The 26,464-nt window shown below is 58.2% G+C and overlaps 5 protein-coding genes and 2 non-coding genes across 7 annotated transcripts; 6 read left to right on the top strand and 1 right to left on the bottom strand.

Annotated features, from left to right (window-relative positions):
• Positions 1-855: 855 nt before the first annotated feature.
• LMJF_31_1260 (conserved hypothetical protein) lies at positions 856-2,739 on the top strand (the record flags this gene model as incomplete). Its single annotated transcript, XM_001685059.1, has 1 exon — positions 856-2,739. One exon carries the CDS (start codon positions 856-858, stop codon positions 2,737-2,739), a length of 1,884 nt encoding a protein of 627 aa, XP_001685111.1.
• A 1,851-nt stretch (positions 2,740-4,590) lies between these two features.
• Positions 4,591-7,866, top strand: LMJF_31_1250 (conserved hypothetical protein; the record flags this gene model as incomplete). The annotated part of the gene is made up of 1 exon (XM_001685058.1): positions 4,591-7,866. One exon carries the CDS (start codon positions 4,591-4,593, stop codon positions 7,864-7,866), a length of 3,276 nt encoding a protein of 1,091 aa, XP_001685110.1.
• Positions 7,867-9,319: 1,453 nt separating this feature from the next.
• On the top strand, positions 9,320-13,201 carry LMJF_31_1240 (conserved hypothetical protein; the record flags this gene model as incomplete). Its single annotated transcript, XM_001685057.1, has 1 exon — positions 9,320-13,201. One exon carries the CDS (start codon positions 9,320-9,322, stop codon positions 13,199-13,201), a length of 3,882 nt encoding a protein of 1,293 aa, XP_001685109.1.
• A 2,144-nt stretch (positions 13,202-15,345) lies between these two features.
• Positions 15,346-15,417, top strand: LMJF_31_TRNAGLU_01. Its single transcript has one exon. It is a non-coding gene; the product is annotated as a tRNA-Glu (tRNA).
• Positions 15,418-15,462: 45 nt separating this feature from the next.
• Positions 15,463-15,533, bottom strand: LMJF_31_TRNAGLY_01. Its single transcript has one exon. It is a non-coding gene; the product is annotated as a tRNA-Gly (tRNA).
• A 794-nt stretch (positions 15,534-16,327) lies between these two features.
• LMJF_31_1230 (hypothetical protein) lies at positions 16,328-19,255 on the top strand (the record flags this gene model as incomplete). Its single annotated transcript, XM_001685056.1, has 1 exon — positions 16,328-19,255. The coding sequence occupies one exon, from the start codon at positions 16,328-16,330 to the stop codon at positions 19,253-19,255; it is 2,928 nt and encodes a 975-aa protein (XP_001685108.1).
• Positions 19,256-19,869: 614 nt separating this feature from the next.
• LMJF_31_1220 (putative vacuolar-type proton translocating pyrophosphatase 1) lies at positions 19,870-22,278 on the top strand (the record flags this gene model as incomplete). The annotated part of the gene is made up of 1 exon (XM_001685055.1): positions 19,870-22,278. One exon carries the CDS (start codon positions 19,870-19,872, stop codon positions 22,276-22,278), a length of 2,409 nt encoding a protein of 802 aa, XP_001685107.1.
• Between the last annotated feature and the right edge of the window lie 4,186 nt (positions 22,279-26,464).

Below are 26,464 nucleotides of genomic sequence, written 5' to 3'. Positions count from 1 at the left end.
TTGTTGTCTGCCCGCGAGTTTGCACCCTCCCTGTTTGGTTCTTCGACGCATTGTGCATGTGCATCACGCTCTCAAGAAACGGCACGAAACCGTCGGAGTTATCGTTCTCTCTGTCTTTTCGTGTGCTGTTGTTGTTTTCATCTACGGCACTCGAAGCCTATCTGTGTTGAGACACAACGTCATCTTTTCCTTTGAGCTCAGGTCTCTGTCTCTGCGCTCTCTGCTTTCTTCGGTTTCACCTATATGGTGGATGGGCGCGAGCACGCGGTTCCTGTCCGCTTGCATGCGCTCTGTGTGTGTGTGTGTGTGCGTGCGTGTGTATGCTTGCGCAGCGACATCACTTTTCCTTCTTCTCCCCCTGACACCTACATATGTGTATGTGTGATTCCTGTTCCATTGACCTCCGTTCTCCCCTCCGCTTGCTGTTGTGCCACCCCTTCTGTTCCTCTTCTCTCGCTTTCTGCTCGTCTTGGTAGACTAAGACGCAGCTCTGTCTGCCCATTCTGACGTGCCATAAGCACGTGCGTTTCTTCCTTCCTTTTTTCTTCTTTCCTCACTCATTGTTCTTCTCCCTCCTCTCACTCCTCAGCCCAGACGCGTGTACACGCACACGCGCACTGTATCAGCTGCCACTGCTCCCCCCCCCACCTTTCGTTGACGCTGTTTTTCTTTCTTCTACGCCTTCCCCTACGCATACACGCACGCACGTACGCTCCCCCTTATTTCGGAGCTCTCTCGTGTACCGTGGAGTCTTTGTTTTGTTTGTTGCACTTTTCCGCTGTCTCTCCCCACTCACCCTCTTCGGTCGATCGCTACCTACGGTGCACCCGCAGAGAAAAGATACCCGCGCGTACAATGCCCATCAAGAAGCATGACTTCTCGCCGCGCAAGTCGAGCTCTCCCACGAAGGTGCTGCCCTCTTCCACTGACACGCATCACTCAGTGCTCGCCAACATCAGCAGCGTAGCCCACGTTCGCGTCTCCGTCAATGACCTGGTTGCGTTCGAATACGTCTGCGAGGAGACCAAGGGCTGGAAGTGGGGCCTTGGCACTGTCGCCGCCATTCCAGGCCCGCGTCTCGTGCAGCTGATGTTGTGGGCCGGCAGCGGCGGAGAGATGCCGCCGGAAGCGCTGCCTGTGTCGGAAGCCGACCGCGCAGCAGCAGTAAAGCGGCTGAAGGAGCTGCAGAGGATGCGGCAAGAGGCCGAGGAAGAAATGGAGAGCTTGAACAAGACGCTCACAGCGAAGCATGCGCACTACAAAGAGTGTCGTGCCGCGTATGAGGCGGATGCGGCGCGTGCGCGGGAGGCCGCGGCGGAGGCGCGGGAGGAAGTGAAGAACATGGACGAGGCTGACTGGCGCGAGATTCGTAGCTACGTGAAGCCGCCAGACATCGTGAAGCTCGTGACGGAAGCCATGATGCTCACGCTGGGCGAGCGGACCCTGGATTGGAACTACATTCTCAAAGTGATCCGGCAGCGCACGTTCCTAAAGCGGCTGGAGGAGTTCGACTCGCAGAGTATCTTGCTGGCGACGCGCCGCCGTCTGCGCAAGGAGTACTTGTTGAACCCTCGCTTCACTCATAGGGACTCGATGGAGGGCAGTCGCGCGCTGGGCATTGTGCAGCGGTGGGTCGTGGCACAGCTGGCCACCAGCGAGGCGAACGTCGACATCTGCCTCTACGATCAAGCGCGGGCTCGTGAGAAGAAGCACATTGAGAAGATGGAGGACACGCTGCGTCAGCGTCGCGACGAGGCGGAGAAGTATAACGACGAGGAAACGCAGCTGAAAAGGCAGCTAGGCGACTTGCCGGTGCGCATTGACCACGGCAAGCACGTCAATGACGCCGCAAAGGTCTCCCCTGCGCCGTCGCCAAGGGGAGGCTCAGCCAAGAACGCCTCGAGCCCGAGGGGCGGCAAGCCCGACAACGGTGCCAATGGTGCGACACCTCGCGGTCGCCCGGGTGCACCGCCGCTGCACGAGAATGTCTACAGTACGGCCAACACGTGGGTCTTCACCGACGAAAGCAAGATTGTTTTGCACAGCAGCATTCTTGTCAACTACGACGAGCCGGCGTCGATGGTGGTGACTCTAACGCCTGAGCAGGTCGAGAAGCTCAAGAAGGCTCTGAGGGACCGCGCCACTCTGTTCGCGGAGCAGCACAAAGCAGATGGCAAGATCAAGAATCTGGAGGAAGACCTCGAGAATGTGCGCGGCGTACTGGCGGATGCACTGCAGGACTTGGCGGATGCCAAGGCAGCTCTGGCGGCGCAAGACGCTGTGCTTGCTGCAAAAGACCGCGAGATTGATGAGGCTAAGGAAGCTGCTGCCGCTGCCGCGAGGTTGGCCGACACAAACAAAGTGGGGCTACCTCCGGCGATGGCGCCGTCGAAGGGGCCGGCCGGCCAATGCAAGGAGCTCAATGCTCTAATAGCCGCCCTCGACAGTGAAAAGGAGAAAAAGAAGCCCAGCGACAAGAAAGGCAAGAAGCAAGGGGGCCGGGCTGACGTTGAGCTAGAGAAAGAAGTGATGGTGAACGGCATCGCCCTCAACAGTAGCATGCCAGCTCTCTTCCACGCGAGGGATGACCGCGAACTAGCGAAGATTATTGACAGGCTAGAGAAGGAGATCCGTATCTTGCGCAACGAGTCCGAGACTGCTAACTGCGTACTGGATGGAGTTCATGCCACCATCAACGGGCGTCCGGATCTGAAGCAGTACTTTGAAGAGGATACGTAGGGGGGAAGGGGTCTTGTTCGTTGTCTCCTCATTTCAGGGCAGCGACTGATGTGCCTCTACGTACGCTTGATATGGTCTCCTTCCTTCCTTCCTTCCTTTCGCGCTATCTTCTTTTCGGTGTGTCTGTGTTTGTGTGTCTGTTCTACCTTTTTCGTTCCAGTGTCGTGATTGCCTCCCTCTCTCCCTCTCTCTTTCTCTTTCGTTTTTTACGCTGCTTCTATCCCTTCATTCGTTTTTTTTGGTCGTGTCATGATGATGATGACGACGTTGTTTTCTCGTGTCTGCGTGTGTATGTGTGCTGGATGCTGTGGTGCTGTGGTAATCGCGACGGCACGTGGCATGTATGTCTTCTCGCTCTCCCTCTCTCTCTCTCTCGATCAATAGATGTCATTTCTATTGATACAAAACTTGAAAACACACACGAATAAAAGGATCCTTTTCATTGTGTTTTTATTTCGCTCCTTAACTGCATGGACATGGCGACACATGACTGTGTCACCACACGCGCGCGATGGATCCCCACCGACAAAAGAATAAGCTGCGCCAGCAATCAGGACGGTGTTGGCAGAACAGTTCGCATGAATGCTGACGCGACCGCCTTTGTTGATTCTCTCCCTCTCCCCCTTCTTTTTTTCTTTCGTTTGCGTGAGCGCGAGCACGTGTTCCTTCCCCGTTGGCGTATGTCGTCTTCCCTCCTCTTCCTCCTCCTCCCCCTCCTCCTCTACGTGCGCGCCATAGAAGCTCATCCGAACGCAGGTCTCCCATGTGAGAGAGGGAGTATGCTGGCCGCACGATGTGTCTGTGAAAGGGAGCTCAGACATCAGTAAATCCATCGTGTTCCTTCCGCTCTCCCGTTAAGTCTGCTGTGTGATGGCGTAACGGGCGTTTCTTTCCGTCTCTGTTCCTCCTGCCAGAGTGGGGACGGCACGGGAGGGGGAGGTGTGAACGGCAACCGTAGCGCAACAATGGAGATTGCCACATGAGGTGTGCAGGCAAGCAGACACACGCAAACGAGAACAGGCGCTCAGGACGAACAGAAGGCGCGGCAGTGTAGGCAACTGCTTCCAATAACCCCCTGTTTGTGTTTGGCGCGCTGCACTACTGTGTGTGTGTGTTTTTTTTTTCGTTTTAAACTCTTCAAGCTTTCGTTGCGTTCCGATGTTTGCTTGTCGGCGCTTCTGTCGGCCGGTGGACGGCGTGTCTTTTCGTTTTCTAAGTGGAGGAAGTCATCATCACGCGCGTCACCATCGCTGGGTCGTTTCGACTGTTGTCTGTCTGTCTGTCTCTCTCTCTCTCTCTCTGTGTGTGTCTATGTGTGTCTATGTGTGCTTATCGCGCCCCTTTTTCCTTTTCCAGTGTGTTTCTCACTCGCTCATGCATACAAGAGTCCATTATGGAAGGTCTGAGGAGAGACACACAACGCAAACACGCGACGAGGGCGTGTGCGTACGCGTGTGCTTTGGTGCGTGCAGGGTTGAGGCGGAGATGACCTGCGCTTAGGTGTACCCCGCCGGTCACCACGTCGATGGAAGGAGGACGTGCAGTGGACAGTCTGTTGACGAGGGACTGCGCACAGCTGTGCTGCACCCACCCATGGCGCTCTTCTACGCATGACCGGTCCTTTGGGGTCGGGAAAGGCAAGCGGGCCATCTCAGCCGGCAAGGAGCCATATGCGCTGTATCCTTTGTGACCGCCGAAGACACGTATGCCTCCACCACAATCCTCCTCTTCAAGCGTTGCTGTTTTTTTTTCTTCTTGCTTCGCTCTTCCATACACGATGCTGGCATGACACGTCGGTGCGGAGGTCCGCGTTAGTTGTTGTCTGATACCCTTCTGCACTGTATCGCTGGGATGTCTTCGCCGTCGGCGACAGACGCGCCTGCAAAGGCCACCATAAAGCCGCACAGGGCCGTTGCCTTCTTCGCCTCGGCGGACAGAAGTCACTGCCTTGTCGGCGTGGTCGCCTCTACGCCTACCATCACCCAATGTGACGGCACCGTCGCCGTGCTTGTACAGCCACGCCCGCTCATCCTGCTCGCTCCTCAGACACTGCAGGATGCAAGCAAAGGCGGCGGGCTGGTTACTGGGCGCCTTGTCGACGCCTCTGACCCCTCCGTTAGTGGTCTTCCCACTGCATCTATTCCGTCACCCAAGTGGGCAAATAACCGCGGCAGTGCTACGATGCCTCTAAGCGCGGACGATGTGGGCACAGTGATGACAGCCGAGGAGCTGCGAGAGATGCAAGAGCATCGAGACCGCCTGAAAGCAGACCTCGCGTCTAGCAGAGACCGAGTACGAGAAATCGACGAGCTTTTTTGTCAGCATACGCAGGAGAAAAACAGCAGTGCCACATTACCAACCACACCTAACCCACTGCGGGCACCATCTCCGCTAAAGGAGCATCTCGATGCGGCTCGAAAGACCGTCGATGACGCGGCGAAGGCCGCCGACGCTGCCGAGAAGGAGCTGCTGCTCGCACGCGCCGGACTGCGGACAGTGAAGCCGTTCGCATGGGCCGATCTACAGCGGCGCCACAGCGGCTCGTCTTCGCAGCCGTTGGTGAGTCTCATAGAAACTGCCGTGGCCCCGCTGCACGACCGCGCGTGTGCGTCGTTTGATGACGCGATAGTGCAGGCGGTCTCTTTCCCAAAACGGTTGGCTGCCGTCAAGTCGATGAGTGTGACAGTCAATGATACGCAGCGGGCACTGCGTTTTCTGAAGGCGTGGCCGACCGTGGCGGCTGTCGCAAAGGAGCACAAGACCGCCTCCGCCCTGTACCGGTGGATCGACGCGCTCGCCAAGGCGGCAGAGGCTCAACGGCGGCTGAAGGCGACGCAGCACGTGCTCGCGGCAACACCATCGCAGAGCCCGGATGCTGCGTGGCCGTCGAAGGAGTTGGCGCGGGCCCCTGAGACCGCATCGCAGCCAGCAAAGAAGCTCTACTCCGTGGCAGAGGCGGCTCTGCGTAAGGAGTGGAAGGATCAAATGGAGTACGTGCAGATGGCGGAAGAAGAGCTGGCCGCCGTCGACGCCCTTATAGCCGAGGCTGAGGCGCTGGCCATCTCGTCCCCTCACGTTGCGCAGGGCTCGCCAAAGGGTGCAAAGACTATTGTGCCGGCTCTGGTCGTGCCCACGTCGTGGGTGGCCTGCGCCTTGCCAGAGGACGAGGCGCCACGGATAGGAGTGTACACACACCAGCCGCGTGGCAATCAAATAGAGTTTTCTAGCTCCGCAAGTCTGATCCTATCAGCAGTGGCGAAGGAGCTCGTGCCGTCGGCGGTGGTGTCCACCGCTACGCCGCAGGATCGTACAGTATCTGCGCTGAACCTTGCCGAGTCGCGCAAGGCATTAGCTGGTAGCGACAACAACAGTGGCAGCAATTATCACGGCACTGGCGTGCGCCGGTCCACCAACAGCCCTCAGCTCAGCCCGAGAGCTGCGGCTGCGGCTTCTACGGGTGTGAGCAACGCGGCCCTTGTTCCAGTCACTGAAGTCACAACCGCAAGGCAGCGCGCAGAGGATGCAGAAGAAAAAACGCGACTCCTCGAAGCCCGCCTCTCCGCCGCCCTTCAGCAGAACCCGAAAGAGGCGGAAGTGCAGCTGCTGCGCGACGAACTGGATGCGAAGCGCACAGAGCTGCGCCGCGTCACGGAGGAGCGCGATCGCCTCCTGCAGGAACGATGCGAGCGGAGCTCTCGGTATGTGCCGCTCTCGCGGCGTGCCACGGCAGACGGCGCGCAAAGCGATGGAGCATCTCAGGCTGGGTCTGGCCGGTACGCGCGGCGCTCGTCGACCCCGCGCGACACAGTCGACCGCAGCGTCGTCGAAGAGCTCGAGGATCAGCTGACGGCAGCACACCAGCGTATCTCTGAGCTTCTCATCGAGGCAGGCGAGTGGCGCCGCCGCTCACCATCACTAACAGCCGTCTCTATAGCACCGAAAGCAGCCAAAAGTAGCCGCGTCGCCATCTCGCATGGCGACTGCTCGCACGCGTCTGTGCTGCAGTCACCGTCAACGGAGGAGATGGACACCGCGCCACACTCCGCCAGCGACACGCCGCGGCAGCAATCACTGAGAGGCACTACTGTGTCGCCGTGTCGAACGTTGTCGTCGCCCATGATAACGCAGGAAATGTATGATGAACTCCAAGCCCGCCTGTGCGCCGTCTCAGACGAGCTCGAAACTCAGCGGCAAGAGACACACCAGCTGGAAGAACAGCTCAACGACGCCCTGCACCGGCGAAGTGAAGCGGAACACATGGTACTGGCGCAGAAACACGAACTCGAGGAAGTGTGGGAGAGGCTTGAGGCAGCAGAGGCCCGCGCTGAGGAGCAAGAGCTGCTTACCCAGCAGCGTCTCCTCCTCACTCATACACAGCTCTTTCCTTTACAATCGCAGTTGTCGCAACTGAACGTATCTATACCGCTGCCATCCGTGTCCCCCATAGTCAACTCCAATCCTTCCCAAACCCTGCAGCCTACTGTGGCGTCTACGCGCGCGCCGTTACAACATGCGCAACACACGCTCAGCGTGCAAGACGTCTTGGGCAGCGGCTCAGCGCCGGGTGCTGCCGATGCAGAGGTGAGGTCGCAGACGAACGAGGATGCTATGACGATTGCCACCAACGCGAACACCGTCTACGGCAGCGCGTCTCGACTGTCGGTGGACGTGTACCCGCACAGCCCAGGAACGACTAGTGGCTTCCCGAGCTTTGGGGGTGGCGGCGGTGCCGCGACGTCTGCAGCGGCAGCCCATGCGGCGGAACGCTCCCTTGTTAGCCAGTACAGCCGGGCTCCTTCGGCTCTCCAATCACGGCCGGTGGAGCAGCTGAGCACGATTGAGCTACGGCACGAGGTACACCGACTCCGTGAAGAGGTGGAGCGGTATCAGTCGGGGGAGCTGCGAATGGTGATGGAGCTGCAGACGCTGCGCGAGAAGCAGAAAGCAGAGCGTAAACGCCGCCGTGACGCACGCACCGCCCGCATTCAAATGCTTGCGCGGATGCAGGGGAACATCGCCGATGTCATCGAGAAGTCCACGAAGGAGCTGAGGGCGATCCCGGCGCTGCTCGAGCGCAGCCGTTCGGAAGCAGAGGCCCTCATGGCAAGGCGTCGGATGGGTGGGTAGCGGCGCCACGGCTTCTCTTGTTGCTGGCCGATAGCGTTCTGACTCACGTCTCTCGTCATTGCGTGCTTGAATGACGGGTGCAACTGCTTGATGCCCTATGTCGACTGGAGATGGCGCATCTCAAAGCCCATGGCGTTTCTGTACGTACGTGTGGCGTTGTGGTGGCTCACAAGCAACCGTGCTACTTTGATACACCATTTTTACCCCTTTTTTTATGGACGTAGGCACTCTTCCGTGAAAACAGTCGAGATGACGCTCTTGATCCTTTGCGCGGGTGTGTCTTCGTATGGAGAGAAAGCACTTGCCGTCTATGTGCATGGTGAACCGCCATCGCTGGTAGAACGACCATGAGCCATGATCTCTGCAAGAATATATATATATATATATATGCGCTCGGAAACGACTGAAGAAAAGGTTCAGCCGTTTGTCTCCTCTTTGGCGCCTGCTGGACTCATCCATCGCTCTGCACGCTGTATAACATGCAACGTAGCAACCACCAGGCAGACATCAGAGACGCCAAGAGCGCACGTGCACTCACTCTACCGTTTGTAGATTTCGTTATCAGCGCATCCTTGTGTATTTAGCACTGTGTGACGGAGATGACGAAGCACCGTCACTACAGCAGCGTGTGGCCCTCCACTCTCTCTCCATCGTTCTCGTCCCCTCGCTTCACCCATTCTCTCCGCCGACGATGTAGCTGCGCACAATACACCACCTGAGTCACATACGGTACTCCAGCGCATCGGCTGGTGTCACTCCGTGCTTCATTGCTTTCTTCCTCTCCCCTTTTCGCTCCCTCCCTCGTGCGCACACCCACACCCCTTCTCTGTAGGGCCAGGCATCCTTACCTCCCCACCCACAGAGAGTCCCGGAAAGGCAGAGGTGGGGAGGGAGGAGACTCACGCGTTCTCTGTTGTCCCCCGACCCCACCCCACCCCCAGACGTGCATCACCGCCCTTTGGGAATTTCACAGACGCACCTTTGCGTGTGGGTGTGCGGGGCATTTTCTCCTTTGGTGTTGTGGTCACTCTCTCACACCTAACTCGCCAGTGTACATTATATCCCTTTCCTCACTCTCTTGTCTTGCGTGCGTCTACCTGTCTCCACCCACCCCACCCACACCGATCGCACTAGCACGTCCTCTCTTCACTCATCGTTTTCTTCGCGGCCTCGCCCACCGGACGGGTGGGTCTGATGCTGCTCTCTTGGGTCTCCCCTCTCCTGCATATCCCATCTTCGTCGCCTGCCTTGCTGCTGGACTGGAACTCTGCCCAGGTGCCCGACACACCACGTGATTATTTGCTGTCCTTTTCCTCGTGGGTACGTACACACAGCGACAGGGCCCCGCAGTCCCCACCTCTCCCTCACACCTGGCGAGTCGTACGGCTTCTCTGGTCACCGCCCAACGGCCAAAACGCGAACCAGAGAAGTGGGTCGCTGACGACACTTCGCCATGCAGCTCTTCTCCCTTCCAAAACAGACAAAGAAGAATGCTGCTTCGCCCAAGAAGGCGACGAGCGGGCACCCGGTCCCCGATAACTCACACAAGAATGCCTTTGGCCAGGACGACAAGACGGCAGGCACGCTCCACCTGCACCATTCTCCCAGTTCCCACTCGCGGAATCGGCAAGGCGGCGCGAGCAACCGCACCAGCACAGGGGATCGGGCGTCCCCGTTATCGCTTCCAAGCCTTCAGTCGCCGTCCACAAACAGCCGATCGCACGTTGACAGCGTCAGCAGTAGCTCTCAGCAGCAACAGGCGCAGCGGCAAGCCTCGGAATGCGAGAAAACGAGCGAGGTTTTGATGCCACGACTTCAACGCGCCAGTGGTGCCTTAACGGGCACCCCAAACGCGCGGACCAGTAGCAGCACTGGCTTTCCGGTACATGGCGCAACCGCTGCATTGGCAGTTCGACGGTCTGCTGCAACCGATCCACCGGCATCGAAGCCCGCGACGATAAACAGTACACCGGCTACTCCACGGTCTGATCTTACCGCCCCGATATGGCAGCCTCCTGTGACGCGTCTGTCGCCCTCCGACGTCTGCACAGTGCAGAAGCCTTCCGTCCACTTCGTGTCGCCGCTGCCTGAGGATTGTGACAAGCAACCACCAATAGGGCTCCCCGACAAGACGGCAATCCCCTCGCCGCCGAGTTTGACCGCCACCAGCGCTCAAAAAGGGCAGCCGCCTGCTTTGCCGAAGTCGCGCCTTGCCGCCCCAGCCGTCGTTCCGCCCGCTCCGCAGCCTCTGCCGCCGAGCACCACCTCCCTCCCCGTCTTCACCGCTATGGAGTCAGTGCCGAAGCAGCCCGGCTCACCCTTTCGCGCTCTCAAACGCCACAAAAATTCATACGAAGGGGTGAGCAACCTCCCTGGCGGATCCATCTCCACGAGAACGAACGGCAACTTGAGCAACGACACCGTGACAGCCCCCATCGAGGGCAACGCAGCCGCAGGCGTAGGCAGGAGCAGCACTAGCGCCAGCAGGGTGACGCTCAGCCCCTTCTGCAAGGAGCGCCAGGCGAACGGCGCATGCACCGGAAGCAGCGCTCACGACACGGGGCACGAGCCGGTCGCCAGTTTCGCCGACGGCGTTGACGGCAGCCAGCGGAGCCAACAGAGCAACATCCCTGTCATCGCCCACGTTGTCCCCATCCCACCCCCGATGAACGTGGGCAAGTTGGGTTCTTTTCGCGGAGCTGTCGGCACTCTGCTGAAGAGCACGCGTCGCACGAGTAGTATGTACAGCAATCACAGCACACAGAGCTCGATGGAGGTGGTGGTCTCCGAGAATTCCTCCTTGGTGCGTCGATTGCAGTGCACGAGCAACCGCTTGTCGACGCCACGCACCACGATCAAATCTGTCAGTAGCTGCAGTCTCAGCTTAGATGACGTGCCGCGTCCGCTGAATCGCCACGCATCGACTCTGTCGACGGAGCAGCAGGAAGCGCTGCGCCGCACGCCGTCCTTCCTCACCCGCGCGCACACGCCGCCGCCGTCGAGCTTGAGGGATTTGGTGCAGGTGCGCAAAGGTCGCCGTCTGCTGCAGGTGCGCTGCAATACGCCGGACGTGCACTCTGCCGCGCCAGGGGTGCGTTCGGCAAGCGAGCAGTCGCTGAGCATCAGCCCCATGGTAGTGCTCAGCGGACTGCCTCCGTCTGGCAGTGACGATGGAAAGCCAGCTGCTCGTTCCTCGGCGAGAAGCACCGAACACGCCTCGCCGTTGCCTGAACATGACAAGAAGGGTGATGCGAGTGGGCAGCCTTTGAAGGACCTGGTGGCAACCGGTTCTGGTGCCGTGTCCCCGAACGGTCCCTCAGACTCGGGCTCCCGTTGCAGCCTCCGCAACGGCGGGCGAGCGGCGGAGGGGAGGGCCAACGATGCGAGGTTGCTGGCGGAGGCAGGCGCGTCGTCGGAGGCGCCTAGACCGTCCAGCTGCGAGACGATCAAGCCCCAACCGCGGGCGGCGCACATTCCCTCGCCTCCACCTTTCCACCACCACCAGACTTCAGAGCCGGGGCTGGCGGAAGTCTCGCCGCCGCCACTGTCCTGCTCTCTGGATTCGGTCGGTACATCCGCCGCAGTGAGCCATGACCTGCACAAAAGCACGTCCTCAAGCATGTCCCTTCTCCTTGACGAGGCAGCCGCGTTTGACTTTTACGGGTCCTGCGTGCTGTCCACGCTGCAGTTCAACGCAAAGCCGCCGCAGTGCATCACAGCCACCCCCACGCCCGCCGACGACAGCGACAGTGCCACTTCCGTCGACGAGGCGGCACAAGGCCAGCAGCGATCGGCACAGCAAGAGCAGAAGCCACAGAAGCCGGAGATGTCGCGCAACGGCACTCCCAGCAGCGCCGCCGTCAAGGCGAAGAGGCAAAACGATGTCAGCATCAGCGTATCGGAAAGTGCGAAGCTGAGCGTCGCGGATTTGCTCGGCGCAGCGTCTGGGAAAACTGCTGCCAAGGCTACTGACGCGAGAAAAGTCGAGGGAGCCACGTCCGCCGCGACACCCAACCAGAACAAGTCGTCAGCGAAACACGTACGCACGGTGCGGCCGGCAAGCCGCCAGCGCGTAGTCAGCGCGTACGTCGATGAAGACGACGATGATGAGGACGGTTTTCACCAGGCATCCTGCGCCATCCTGAAGCCCGCCAGCGCATCCGCGAAGCAGCAGGGCACATCCTACGGAGGACCCTCGCTTGTGTCCTCGCCGCCGAGAGAAACCGGGCACGACTACTTGACCGCGATCCCCAGCTCCGCAAAGCCCTCCCAGCCCTTAAGAGAGACCCCACCGACACCAGCGGCCGCGAAGCCAGCAGCGGTTGCAGCGCCCTTGCGCGCACAGCTCGGTCTCTCTTGGAACGACGACAGTGATGATGATGAGAACGAGGAGGAGTACGACAACCTGCTGGAGGGCTTCCACCCCGCCGGCTTCGACGCCCGTCGCGGAGCCCGCAGCAGCAACTCCATAGTGTTCTACCTCGACAAGGAGGACAGTCTGAGCAGCATGGACGTTGTTGTGAGGGCGGCCAGCATCCCGCGCGGCAGCTGGGCCATTCCGTCCTCGCTCGCTGACACGAAATTGCTGCCGCTAAACCAGAAGCCGCAGCCCGAGTACTCGATGGTGAAGCTCTCCACCACGGTGAAGACCGGTGGCGGTGGCGCGCGACCGCACGTTACCTTCGACCCCTACATCGCAGAGAACATGCACCCGGTTGCTCAGTTCACGTCGTCCGAGCCTAGCAGCACCCTTCCCGACTCGCACGTGAATAAGAGCCTCAGCTCGCATGGTAATCTAGACCAGTACGGTTTTGCTATAGACTCCAGTTTTTCCTCGCTGCAGTTGAACGCGAACGTGCGAGGCTCGAGGACGGTGCTGAGCCGGAACTCGGCGTCCGGGGTGCCGAGTAAGGCCTCCACCCCCTCCGCCCCCTTTAGCATCTTCCTTGGGACAACCCTTCGCTTCGCGCCGGATAAGAGCAAGATGCAGCGGCCACTGGCAAACACGTTTGGGTACACAAACGCGCAGCGTCGTGCCCGCGCAGCCGCGATGGCGGCAGGTGTGAGCGCGGAGGAGTGGGCACGGGCTGCTGGCATCGACGAGGACGACGTGGACACTGAGGATGGCGTCTACGGCGAGGTGTACACGGATGAGAATGGCGACGAGTGGTACTGGGAGGAGGTGGAGGACGAGGAGTGTGAGGAGGACGAAGACGAAGACGAGGGAAATGTCAGCGACTCGGCGCGCGCTCTCGAGAAGCGCGGCGAGGGAGTCCGTCACAGTCCAGCATCCACATCTTCTGTCAGCGGCGTCACCGCCACCGCTACACGCTAGCCCCCACTGGCATCATGCCCCAGTAGTGGGGTTGGTGCGTGTTCTCGTTTTCTATCTTCTTCTGTGGCTTATGCGTGACGTGCGGCGTCGTTGGCAAGACGCGAGGCCCGTGGCGTATTCATTTCTCTCGTTCTGCCATCTGCCCCTTCATCTCATTCCAGGCCCAAGACCGTCTTTTCCCCGCTCGTGCGTTTTCGTTTCCATTGTATTTTCGCCATCCCTTTTGCGCACTTCCTTTTTTTGTGCTTCATCGAATGCGCGCGAGCTCTCCAGTCAGTCTCTCCCGTTCACAGGGTGCTGCAGTGCTCTCGCAGCAGTGCGAAAGGGCGGCAACCTCGCGCGAGGGGAGCATGCGGAGACGAAGAACAGCGGAAAGTATGCATGCCCATCGTATGGTATGTTTGCATACTTGCCTTCGTTTCCTTCGTCTCAGCGCCATCGTGCTGTACAGGTCTACTGGAGACGGCCTATTTGGCCACGGATGAGGACACCCCGCGCTCGACCCGGTGCGGGCGGAGGTGCAGTGCAGGGTCGAGGCTGCACATCATCCACCCTGGTATACAATGGCCAGTGGCTGTGGAACGCAGGTTCTCTTCATCGGTAACCCACTTTTCATTCATTATCCCAATCTGCCACCTATTTCATAGCTGGGACGCGGGGTCTGATACGGCGCCCTAGTCATGACACAGATGCCTGACGCGTTACATTTCTCATATCCTTTTTGTGCTGCCGGTGCGGTGGGGCTGTCGCCGATATGGGCAGCCGGCGCACATTGTGTGCGCCCCACACGCGTAGCCCACATGGAGCTGTTCCTCTGCACTTTGCCCCCTACTTCTGTGCGTTCCAGCCTATGGATCTCTCGCGCTTGCTTGCGCACCATGGCAAAATTTATCCGCATCCCCCTCTCCCCCCCCTGAGCCTCAGCGCCTTTTTTTTAATTATTTTTGTTTTTGTTTGTTTTTTTTTTCCCCTTAGCCTTTCGTTTTTCTTCTTTGGTTTGGTAACCCCCGCTCTCCCCGTCAAGCATTGATGTTTCCGTGTTGTTCTTCTCACAAGTGTCAGCGCTGCGCGCGCCCTCGTCGTCCCTTTTCTTTTCGTGTGCCTCCGAATTTCGTTCTTCCCGATTTTTTTGTTTGTTGTGGCGGTTCCTATGGACACTGTCTGTGCATATTTGCCTCGATCCGAACGAGGAAACACACAAAGCCCGCACCACCGACGCAACCCGCGCCGCTACCAAGCAGATGCCCTGATGCTGATGGTCACGTGAACTGCGCGACAAAGTGATGCGCAACGCGATAAGGAGCGGCTCAGATTGTCAACGTCATACTTCGCGCGCTCTTCTTCCCCAATGCCTTGTCAGTTCCCCTACGACGGGAGTGGACACCCTTTTCAGTGCGTGGTATCTCAGGGATCAGTGCACCCCCTCCCCCGCTCTGTGTGGGAGGAGGCCCAGCAGCGCTCCCTCTATCCCTCTGCCAAATGCCGAGCCACCTCTGGTGGTGGCAGGGCCAGGTGCCTAGGACGCAGGAACGTCAGGTCGACTCCGTCGCTCCTGATGCCGGCGGCCAGGCAGTGGCTGGTGCTGCGTCGGGTCGACCTGCGACAGTGCACACACTCGTGTCATCCATGCGGCGGGCAGGGTGTGTCAACGCGGCTCGAGCGTATCCCCACCCCCGGCCCTCACCGACTACTGGTGAGTGGGCCTGGGCCACTGGGAAAGGGATGCGGCCGGTGACGACGGCCGTGGTGTGAGCGGCCGCGAGGCGCGGAGTGGGTACGGCTTTGCGCGAAGGACGCGCTCTCAGATGACCGAGTTCGCTCGTTGCGGTGGCGTTTGTCTACCGCTGCTCTGCACCACGCCGATGGCTCGGTGGCAGGCTGGGGGCGGGGAGGGGGGTAGAGTGGCGTTTGAATCCATGCACCATGTAAGAGAGTGGCCCTCCGTGACATCAATGCATCGACAGTTTCCATCAACTTTTCTTTGCCCCACCCCACCCTCTCCCCACCCCCGTCCCGTACTCGTGTCCGTTGCCCACTGTGAAACGCGGCGTCTCTGGCTGCCCACGCCACGCCCCAGAGGAGCTCGGGGCGTGGTCCCGGCTGCTGGGGAGTACACCTAGCCGTGAATCGTTTTAACCTTCAGTTCCGATGTGGTATAGTGGATAGAACAAGCGGCTCTCACCCGCTAGACCCGGGTTCGATCCCCGGCATCGGAAAATTTTTTCCCAGGCCGCCGCCAAAGGGCGGCTAGGGAAAACGTTTGCGCAGTCCGGGAATCGAACCCGGGCCTCCCGCGTGGCAGGCGAGAATTCTACCACTAGACCAACTGCGCTGTGGCTCCGGCCACGGAGCCAAGCGCCGCAATCAAAAATCCGCCCAGCGAAAACCTCGGTCTCTTTCCCGTTGTTCGGAAAGGGGATGAGGGGTCCCAACACAGGTTCTACTCGCAGCCAGCGCCTCCCTGAGCGTCCATTTGGTCATTCTAGTAACACCTTCCGTCGCCATTCAGCACAATGCACCAAGCAAACAGGAGAAAAAACTCCTTTGGTGTCTTGGTGTGCATGCCGTGAGACCTTTTCCTTCTCCACCATGCTTATCCCCCGTCACACGGCAGGGATCAGACCTGGCTCTTGATCTGCCTGTCGCCGCCCCGTCAAATGACGCGAAGCAGCGATGGACACACGTTGAAGCAATGACCTGACGCAGTTGTCTGAGCATCTCCCCGGCCTCAAACATCAACCACACACCCCGCTCTCCGGGTCGCTTTAAACACCTTCTCCCAGCACGCCGGCCCCCAGCCAGCGCGTCCCTTAAGGCGGCTGAGGCCCATCACCCCTAGAGGTATTCAACGCGAATGCCGGGCGAGACGCGTTAGAGTCACGCTGAAACCTTGCCCAACATGTGGATGGCACAAGCATGTTCGCTGTCACGGCTCGATCTGACGCACCGCCATCCAGGGCCTGACCGCAGGCATCGGTAGCGAGAAGTCGCTCTGACTTTCCTGCATCCTAGGCACCGAACCCTGAAGAGCAGGCTGAGGTGTTTCTCCGTCATCTGGGGATTTAAAGAATTCTCAAAACCAAGAAGCAGTGTGAAGACGCTTTTTGAAGCGCATGCATCCTTGACATGTATGACAGCAGTAGTGAACATCAGACCGGAAGCAAAGCACCCTTGTCAAGGTGCAGCACGCATCATCTCCAACGGAAACCACTTGAAGACTGCTTAGAAACTCTTAATTGGTACACTGACTGCTTTGTCTTCCCTCGCACCAATCTTCCTTCCTGTTGGTCCACCCACTGTCTTACTCTTTCGTCAACGGCGATTCGCTATTCATACACACAGCCCCCCATCAGAATGGAAGCCGAGACGCTTTTGCGGCTGACAGTACTCAGCTTTGGCGCTGCCGCTCCGCAGCCCACTCATGCCAAGCACCACAAGGACAACGTAGCGCCGCCAACTCCCCAGATTGCCGCATCTCAAGATATACGCATGACCTTCATCAACCTCTGGGCAGGGCAACTCGGCCAGTTCATTTCGGTCAACGCGTTTCTGCGCGAAACTCTCCTATTTTTTCTCCCAGGACACTGGTGCTGCGGCCCCTGTGAGACGCATAATCTTGACCTCCCTGCAGACGCTGCCATCGACACTAAATCGCTTGCGCCGCGCCTTGAGCAATACCGCACTCAACGAGCAGTGAAACAATGGGCAATAAACCCGTTTTTCCAGCAGCTCGACACACTCGTCACTGAGCTTCAACCCAAGCCGCGTCATGCGCAGCCATCGTTCCAGGAGTGGTTGAAAGTGGTGGATCATCTACTAACAGCTCTGCGCACGCTTTTCATGACAATGTACAGTGCCTTCTTTAACTCTTTTTGCAACGTTCACAAGACTCTTATCGACAGCTTTCGAAGGCTGGCTTGGGAAGATGTACAGACCTCTTACGCACTTGCTGTGTGCGACCTCTCTCGCACCATCGAATCAAAGCTCATCACCGTTGTGTCGCACGCGATTTCCACCAACGTTGACGCCTGCACGGCGAACACCACGCTGCAGCTCTTCCGCACGCCAGATAACCTTACCGCCAACGAGGTCTCTGATTATGTGGCCTCAGCATTGCTGGCACGACTCGGTGACGTCGCCTCGAGTGTAGCACTTAATGCCCGCTTTGCGAAGCAATTCCCTCAAGCAGCGACAAGTATAAGTGTCGCTGAAGACAGGCGTGAAGAGTCTCTGGAGTCGCTTCGCAGCTCGATATCCTCCTACGTTGAGAAGCTTTTAGCAGCGGCTAGAACCACAAACCTAGGAGCACCAAGCATCACAGAGCCTTCCGCTTTCCCTAGCGATGAATTATCCACCTTCAGCTATGCAAGCAAAGCTACTTCCACCCCACCGCTCAGCGTGGAAGCGAAAAGAATCGCACAAGCTGCACAAGTGTTGCCGTGCATACCTCGTTCTGTTTCGGTTGAAGACGCTTTCGCGCTGACTACCATGTCGGAGGGAGCTGATGTCTTTTCCAGCGTCGCTGCAGTCGCCGCATCCATCGGAGACGTTGAAGGGAGCGTCCGAAGCCTTGTGGCACAGCAACACGAAGAACAGCAAGCCGTACTGGGCTGGGCACCGAACAATAAAGGCAGGCAACGCGAGAGCTGGTATGGCGCTGACAAGACTTCTGAGGTCACCAACCCAGGCATTGATGATGCTCCTGCACTAGCAAAGAAGCCGCCCGCTATCCAAGAAAAACCAGTGGAGTGCTACAGAAGCGACCCCGGGGAAACGGCGTTGTTTTGGAATAGGCTGAGGCAGAAGCTTGGCCTGGATGAGGCATCAGTCACGCAGGCAAGGGCACAGTGCGGCTTTCGGTGTGAATCGCCGTATCCAAATGTGTATCTCAAAGATCTCGATGTGCGCAACAACGACCGGACCACTCAGCTCTTCGTGGAAGAGGTTCGACCGCTGCTTTCACTCAAAGACTCTCCCACACTAAAGGCGAGGAATGTGCGACTTTTCCGTGAAGCCTGCACCAGCTACGGCAAGCAGCTGTGGGAAAAGACGCTTGAGATTCGCGAAACGCTACCGTGTCTACCGGTTCGCGTGAGAGGTGTTTTGCTGGGGACAATGTACTCGGCCATGCGGGCAGACAAGCAGTTTCAGTCCCTCAAGCAAATCCGTGTGCAGCTGTGTCAAGTCGCCACCAAAACAGGCGGCACCGCAAAGGACGCGGCAACATTATCCAATGCCGAAGAGCAGTTACTCAAGAGAGCAGAGCTACTTGCCCAAGCGGTGAATGCTACCGAGAATGATGCAGTAGAGGAAAATCGCAGTCAGGCACAGCCAACTGAAGTAACATCTGCCCAAAAACCAGAGTGCCGGGAGAAGGCAGCGCTGACAAGCATTTCGAGTGAAACAGCCCTCTTCAAAAAAGGCCTCTGTGGCTCTATAAGCCGCTATGCAGGAGCCATTGGAAGCTCGGTTTCACTGCAGACGACGAGCGCCCGCTCTACTGATGCTGCATGGCCGCGCTCTGCTGTGATGGATGTGTTGGCGCAGTCGCGAAAGAGTATGGCAGAGCTGCCAGTCCAGGAAATTTCACCTGGAACCCCTGTCGCCGATGTTTACCGCCAAGCGTGTCGATGCCATGGTGTAAGCCCAAACCTCAGTGTGGTGCGCGAGCTCAGCGGCAGTGATGCAGACTACTTTGCTACTCTCAATCTCTCCAGCAACTACGTGGGTGTGGAGGGTCTGAGGCCGGTGCTGGACCTGCTGCAGTACAACGGCGAGCATCTCATTTCTCTCTCCGTCTGCAACAACGACCTGGAGAGTGATGACGTTAACGATCTGTGCGGCATACTTCGAGGGCCAGCAGGCACAAACTTAGTCCACCTGGATGTGTCTTACAACCCGTTTACAAACGCTACGTTTCCTGCTCTCAAAGAGCTTGTGTCATCTCTGGCCTGCATCGAGACACTAGTGATGAAGGGAACCCTTCTCTCTTCATCCGCCTCACGCGAGTTGCAGGTCATTGTTGAAAGAAAAATGATCCAGCGGTGTTCCTGACAGCCGTAGGAACCAAGAGGGTGCCGGTGTATGTGCCGGGTGTACGCGGCTACCGCCTCAGAAGAGCTGCCTTGCGTTTGTGCTTCCGCCAGAAAGCATACAAAAGAGAACGCTGAACAGCGTACTCTTCGGCTCGGTGGTGGAAGGCAGACATTCTTTTCATTCTTTGTTGTTGCTTGCTTTCTTCGCTGCCTGTTGTGGAAGTCCCCGATGTATGACTGGGCACCTGCGAACAGGAGCGAACAGACAAAAACGCGCATCTCGCTGTTCACTCGCGCTATCACCAAGTTTCAACAGATCCCGTCTTACTGGCAACGCCAAATAAACGCTGCTTGTGCTCCTGTGATACCGCTGGATGTCTTCCTGCTTGACGTGACCAGAGGGCTTGCCGTGCCGCCTCTCTTCGACTCTTTGCACACACACACCACTTCTCTGTCTGTTGTTGCCTTCTTTCCGTCCCTTACGTCTCAGCCAAACACAGTAGTATTCTCGACCAGTAAGATATCGCCTTTCTTCTTCTCTTGCTCTTTCTTGTGTATCCCTCCCCCTATATAAGACGTAGGAATTCTCTGCACACCCATTTGTGGCTCTCTTCCTTCTTTGCAAGCGTAAAGATGGCTGGGAGGATCTTGATTGTCCTTCTTGCCGTTGCTCTCCTCGCGGTCGCCGTTGCGGCCAAGGAACCACTGAATCCAATTGCGACGCCGGTAAATGCCCACGTAGCGAACAACAACGTGAACCAAAATGCAGGGAACATTCACGTGCCGCCGTTAGCGCGCCCGCTGATGTCGGCTGAGACGGCTTCCGTTGTGATTGTCCTGTCGGCGGCAGTGGGCTTCTCCTTTGCCATGTACTGGTGGTACGTCCTGTCGTTCATCAAGATTACCCCTGGGAAGGATCAGGGCCTGCGCAATGCCTATCTCACGGACGAGGTGATGCGCAACGTGTACGTGATTTACACTCGCATCTCCGAAGGCGCCACAGCGTTCTTGATGTCCGAGTACAAGTACATGGCCATATTCATGTCTGGCTTCGGCACACTGATCTTCTTCCTTCTCGGCATCGCGCTCTCTTCGCCTCAGGAGGGCAACGTGCCGCCGCAGTCCCCATGGATGAACGCTAGCCTTTCCCTGTTTGCTTTCCTGGTGGGCGCAGTCACATCGGTGGGGGCAGGCTGGATCGGCATGCGCATTGCCGTGTACACAAACGCACGCACGGCTGTGATGGCGACTTCTGGCGGCGATGACGGCGACCAGGCCAGCGGTTACAGGCTCGGCTTCCAGACGGCTCTCCGCGGCGGTATCACGATGGGCTTCGGCCTCACCTCGATGGGTCTCTTCGCGCTATTCGCCACCGTGAAGATTGTGGCAGCGTACTTTGGCAGCGGTGTCGAGACGATACCGGAGCTGTACGAATGCGTGGCGGCGTTTGGCCTTGGCGGGTCGGCCATCGCCTGCTTCGGTCGTGTGGGTGGCGGCATCTACACCAAGGCTGCCGATGTTGGTGCTGATCTTGTGGGCAAGGTGGAGAACAATATCCCTGAGGACGACCCGCGCAACCCTGGCGTGATTGCCGACTGCATCGGCGACAACGTGGGTGATATCGCTGGCATGGGCTCTGACCTCTTTGGCAGCTTCGGCGAGGCGTCATGTGCTGCGCTCGTAGTGGCGGCGGGCTCTGCTGAGCTGACGGCCTCCTTCACATCCATGATGTACCCGCTGCTCATCACGGCCGTCGGTGTGATCGTGTGCATTGTAGTGGCCACTATGGGCGCCACCAATAGCGGCGTGCACCGCTCTCACGACATCGAGCCGGCCCTGAAGCGTCAGCTGCTGTTGTCGACGATCGGCGCGACAATTGTGCTGATCTTCCTCACGGAAGTGGCGCTGCCGCCGACCTTCAGCGTGGGCGGCATGGAGAGTTCGCGCTGGGGCGCCCTCATCTGCGTCCTGTGCGGTCTCTGGTCTGGCCTTATTATCGGCTACACAACCGAGTACTACACCTCCAATGCCTACCGCCCAGTGCAGGAGATTGCGGAGGCATGCGAGACAGGTGCCGCCACGAACATCATCTACGGCCTCGCACTCGGTTACCTTTCTGTGGTGCCCCCAATCCTCGCGATGTGCACGACGATCTATGTGTCCTACCGCATGTGCGGCGTGTACGGCTTTGCCCTCGCCGCGCTCGGTATTCTCTCGACCATGTCTGTCGCCCTGACGATCGACGCGTACGGCCCTATTTCCGATAACGCCGGCGGTATTGCGGAGATGTCGCACATGGGCCACGAGATTCGCGAGATCACGGATGCGCTGGATGCGGCTGGCAACACAACCGCTGCCATCGGCAAGGGCTTTGCCATTGGCTCGGCTGCGCTTGTCGCGCTGGCACTCTACGGCGCCTACGTGTCACGTGTGGCGATCCCCGTGGTGAACATCCTCGACTCGTGCGTGATGCCTGGTCTGCTCTTCGGCGCCATGCTGCCGTACTGGTTCTCTGCAATGACGATGAAGTCTGTCGGCGTTGCGGCCATGGACATGGTGAACGAAATTCGCCGTCAGTTCCAGGACCCTGAGGTGGCTGAGGGCCGCAAGGAGCCAGACTACGAGAGCTGCGTGGCCATTGCCACTAAGGCTGCTCTGAATCAGATGATTCCGCCGGCGGCACTGGTGATGATGACCCCGATCGTGATTGGCATTCTTTTCGGGAAGTACACTCTGGCCGGTCTGCTGCCCGGCGCGATCGTGTCAGGCGTGCAGATGGCTATCTCGGCCTCCAACACCGGCGGTGCGTGGGACAACGCGAAGAAGTATATTGAGCAGGGTGGCCTGCGCGACAAAAACAAGGGCAAAGGCTCCCCGCAGCACGGCGCCGCCGTCATCGGTGACACCGTCGGCGACCCGCTCAAGGATACCTCGGGCCCGGCGCTCAACATTCTCATCAAGCTCATGGCCATCATTTCCGTTGTGTTTGCACCGGTGTTCCAGTCGAAGATGGGCGGTATTGTGCTGAACCTCATCGAGTAGGCCTGATGGTGCTGTGGACAGGCTTGCTTCGCAGCCTACGGAAATGCCACGGCGCCAGCACCTTGTGCGTCTCTGTCTCTCTCTACACTTGTGCACACTGCCATTCTGTTCCTAGTGCCACAACTCGGGTCTTTTTCTTGTCTCCATGAGAGAGCCGTCACCCGCTGACTACGTTCACGCATGCCCACACATTATGGTCGCAGCACGAATCGTTGGAAGATGCGAGGGGGAGTAGCAAAAAAAGGGCTGCGCGCGTTTGTTGATATGAGTGGTGCCCTTTTTTCCCCCTTTTGCCGCATCTTAGTCGCCACCCGCGCCGTGAGGCCGCACCGCCCTCCTTTCGTATTCTCGTGTACTTTGCCCTTCTCTTCCTTTCGTTTATTGTTGTGTGCGTGCTGAGCTGGAAAGGACATACGCACACACACACACACACACACACACACACACAAACTCACAGGAAATTACGAACAGCGACACGAACGAACTCCTTCTTCCGCCCGTTTTTTTCTCGTGTTTTTTTTGTGTTATTACCGTCTTGTCACCTCTTCTCTCAGCCCAGCCGATTCCGTCGAGACGGAGACAACTGTGACCGAAGCGGAAGGGAGGGGACGAAAGAGGACGCCAATGACCGGAGTAATTCGTGAGCGAGTGCGTCGGTTGGGTGGGTGGAGGAGAGGAAGGAAAGAGGCGGGTTGGGTGGGAGCGCATGTATCCAATCGCTGGGCATAGCATACCCCCATCTCTTTTCTCTTCCATTCCTTTTTTTGTATCGTTGGCCTGCTTTGCTTCTCTTTCGCCCATTCTCACTCTCACTCTCTCCCATTCTCACTCTCACACCCAACCTACTCACACTTCAGTTTTACAGACGTCGACTGGTATCACGCGCGCGCCGTTTCTTCTCTTCTGTTTTCCCTTTTTTTCCTTGTGTGTCTTCTTCGTTTTCACCTCTACTCATTTTGCCATATCTGCACCTCTGTGTGTGTGTGTGTGTGTGTGTGTGTGTCTGTGTGTCTTTGTATCTGTGCGTCCCCCTCTCCTTTTCTCTTTCTTGGAGGAGGGAGGAGAAGGGGTGGCCTGTCTTCCGTGCGTATCGCTGCGTTCTCTGTTCTCGTCTCCGTTCTTTGTTGCGCTCCCCCCTTTGCTTTCGCCGTGCGCAGGTTCTCCTACCCTCCGCCGCGTTTTCTTACCCGTCCCATGTCCTCTCGCGGCATCGCGGGCTGGTGGAGGTCTCTTCCCCCCTCTCCCTCAAAATCGATAAAACCGCTACACTTTTGTTTGTGTGCACCATCTCGATCGAAAGCCATCGGGGTCAGCCCGACAGCGGAGCGAGAGCTAAAACTGCCTGCGGTGTTGTCATGCATTTATCCCGTTACAGCCTGTGACCAAAGACGGCAAGGAAAAGGTGACCGGCGACGGGGACGTGGCACAACGACCCACACTGCGAAGCGGCGAGGAAACCACACGCAAGAACAGGACACTGAAAGTAGCTCGTGGGGGGTGGGTGGGGCGGACCCATCTTCGGCGTTGTGGCACGACAGAGAGGCTTCTTTCACTTACAAACTGATATTCGCTTGTGTGCGCGTAGGTCTGCGTGCGCGAATGTCTGCCATGCAAGTGGAAGAGGATTGGCCTTAGCCATGTCACGACATTCCACGCATCGTTTTTTTCTTTACCTTGTGTGGACGCGCATCGTTTTCCTCGCTTGAGACATAGCAGGCCTCACCGGAGTGTTCCTCTTGATTCTCATGTCATCTCTTACCGTGTATGTGCGTGTTGTGTGTCCTGCGGCTTTGGACTCGCGTGCTGCGCTGGACGTGAGCAGACAGGTGGTGCAGTGAGAGAACGCGGGCTGTGCTGGCGTTGGTGGCAATGAATCGAAGGAGGAAACAAAGACAGGTAAGGTTCCAGTCCGAACGAGACACAAAAAAGGGGCGCTGTACACTCTCTCAGCTTCTTTTTCTTGATTTCCCCCTTCTATGCGTCGTGTGATTCTGATGACGGGGGACACACCTCTGCGCATGGCATCAGGGTTCCGTACACCGCTCTGTGGGGGACGCCAAGCGGCCTGGCCTTGGGTGCTGGCTGCGGACTGCTGGTGTGGGCGGGCAGGGCCGGGTTGGCGCTGAGTCGGAGACGCTGGCGGCCGTGGCGGCACACGCGGGCAGGCCATCCAGGCACGCCTCCCTCCCTCCCCCAGGCAGCAACGCCGTGGTGGAAGAGGCTCATGGGCGCTGCCCACATAGGTCGACGCGTGCAGCGCACGCCGGTGCGTGCGGCGCCTGTGGGGCAGCGCGCATCCAGAGAAAGGACGAGGAGGGGCGAGAGGAGCCCGCTAGGCGCGTGGCCCGGCTCGACGGCAGACGCCTCGTCCCGGACGACGGCGGCTCAGCGGTATGCCTGCGAAGGTAGGCGAGCTGCGGTGGTATCCACATGTGTGCGTGCCTGCTTGTGGTTTAACGACGTTTTACTTTGCTCGCTCACTCACTGTGTTCATTCTGCTTCACAGCGAGTCAAACGCCATTCGACCATGGCCCAGTCGCAGTCCCATGGCGTGGTGCAGCGCAGCGGTAGATGCTTGTGACAGAAGTGTGCCGGCTCAGTCATCTCAGCACGGCCTCCGTCTCAAGCGCTACCCACCCCAAGCCCCGCAGGGCGCCGCCTGGCACATCCCCTTCGGGGTGGCTCCGGTTCCCCAGCAGTAGTCGGTGAGGGCCGGGGGTGGGGATACGCTCAAGCCGCGTTGACACACCCTGCCCGCTGCATGGATGACACGAGTGTGTGCACTGTCGCAGGTCGACCCGACGCAGCACCAGCCACTGCCTGGCCGCCGGCATCAGGAGCGACGGAGTCGACCTGACGTTCCTGCGTCCTAGGCACCTGGCCCTGCCACCACCAGAGGTGGCTCGGCATTTGGCAGAGGGATAGAAGGAGCGCTGCTGGGCCTCCTCTCACACAGAGCGGGGGAGGGGGTGCACTGATCCCTGGGATACCACGCACTGAAAAGGGTGTCCACTCCCGTTGTATTTGTAGAAGGACACAGCGCAAAGAAAACGATAAAAGTCTTGGTGTTCTTATCGAGAATCAACGTACCGCCGCCTCCACTGAGACCTCGTTTCCTTGAAACAAAGAAATAAACGTGTGTGATCGATGCAGCACAGTAGGTTTCAAGTCGACGGAGCCAGATAAAGAGGGAGGAATGCGAAATGGATCACGGACCTCTTGTGCTTAAAAAAATGTGACTTCTTTTCCGCTGAACCTGTTTACGGTGCGTACACAGGAGTGCACTGGCGCGACGGCAAAACAGAGAGGATGGCCACCGCTGGTCACACCTAGAGAGCGATTGGGGAAGTGCCGATAGCTGGACCCTTTTTTTAGTGCATGTCTGCGGTAAGAAAGGAGGCGTGAGCGGGAGAACAAAAAACGACAAACAGGTGTCATATAAATATAAATCAATAAATAAATACATATATATATATGCATATATATATGTATATATTTATTTATTTATTTATTTATGCGTGTTGTGTTGTGCGTGCTCGGGGTGCTCCAGTCCACACAGACAGAGAAAAGGACAACCTATCAGCGAAGATCCTTCAAGGGTATCGAAGTCAACGCATCCCTCTCGGTGAAATCGAAAGCGGCGGCATACAGGCAACAACGCAGATGCTCCTTCCTGCTTGCGGTCGTGCTCAGGGGAGACGCGCATGTATCGCATCCAATGCCGTGGAAGGGGCCATCGTTGCTTGTTGTGTCTGTCTCGGCCATGTCTACAACATGTTACCCATGCGGTTCTCTGTGTTTCAGGCTCGGGTTCGCCAGGATGGCTTGTCACGCATTTTATCCCACCACCTCTTATCTTGCTTGTCTCCTCTCCTGCTCTTTCTGCTGTCGTTCTCTCTTCGCCTTTGTTGCGCGCTCTTCATCCCTATGCGTGTCCGGGAGAGCAAGGGAGAGAAGCAAGCAACGAAAAAGTCCGTTGCACGTTTCACCCCCCCCCCAAACAAAAAAAATCGGATTTTTTCCTTTTGGATCCCTGCACACTGATTCGACCATTCCCTCGAAAGTCCCCTTCACGCCTCCGCTACTCTTGTTGTTCTGCATTGTCTTCTACTATATGGTGATATACCTTTGTTGAAGCCAAAGAGCTGCCACGCCCCTCCCCCTTCCCACGAGCGACGTTCTTGTT

This window comes from Leishmania major, chromosome 31, assembly GCF_000002725.2.
Source record: "Leishmania major strain Friedlin complete genome, chromosome 31".
NCBI lineage: Eukaryota > Euglenozoa > Kinetoplastea > Trypanosomatida > Trypanosomatidae > Leishmania > Leishmania major.
Note: the sequence above shows the minus strand (reverse complement) of the source record. Positions and strands in the feature narration are given on the sequence as shown.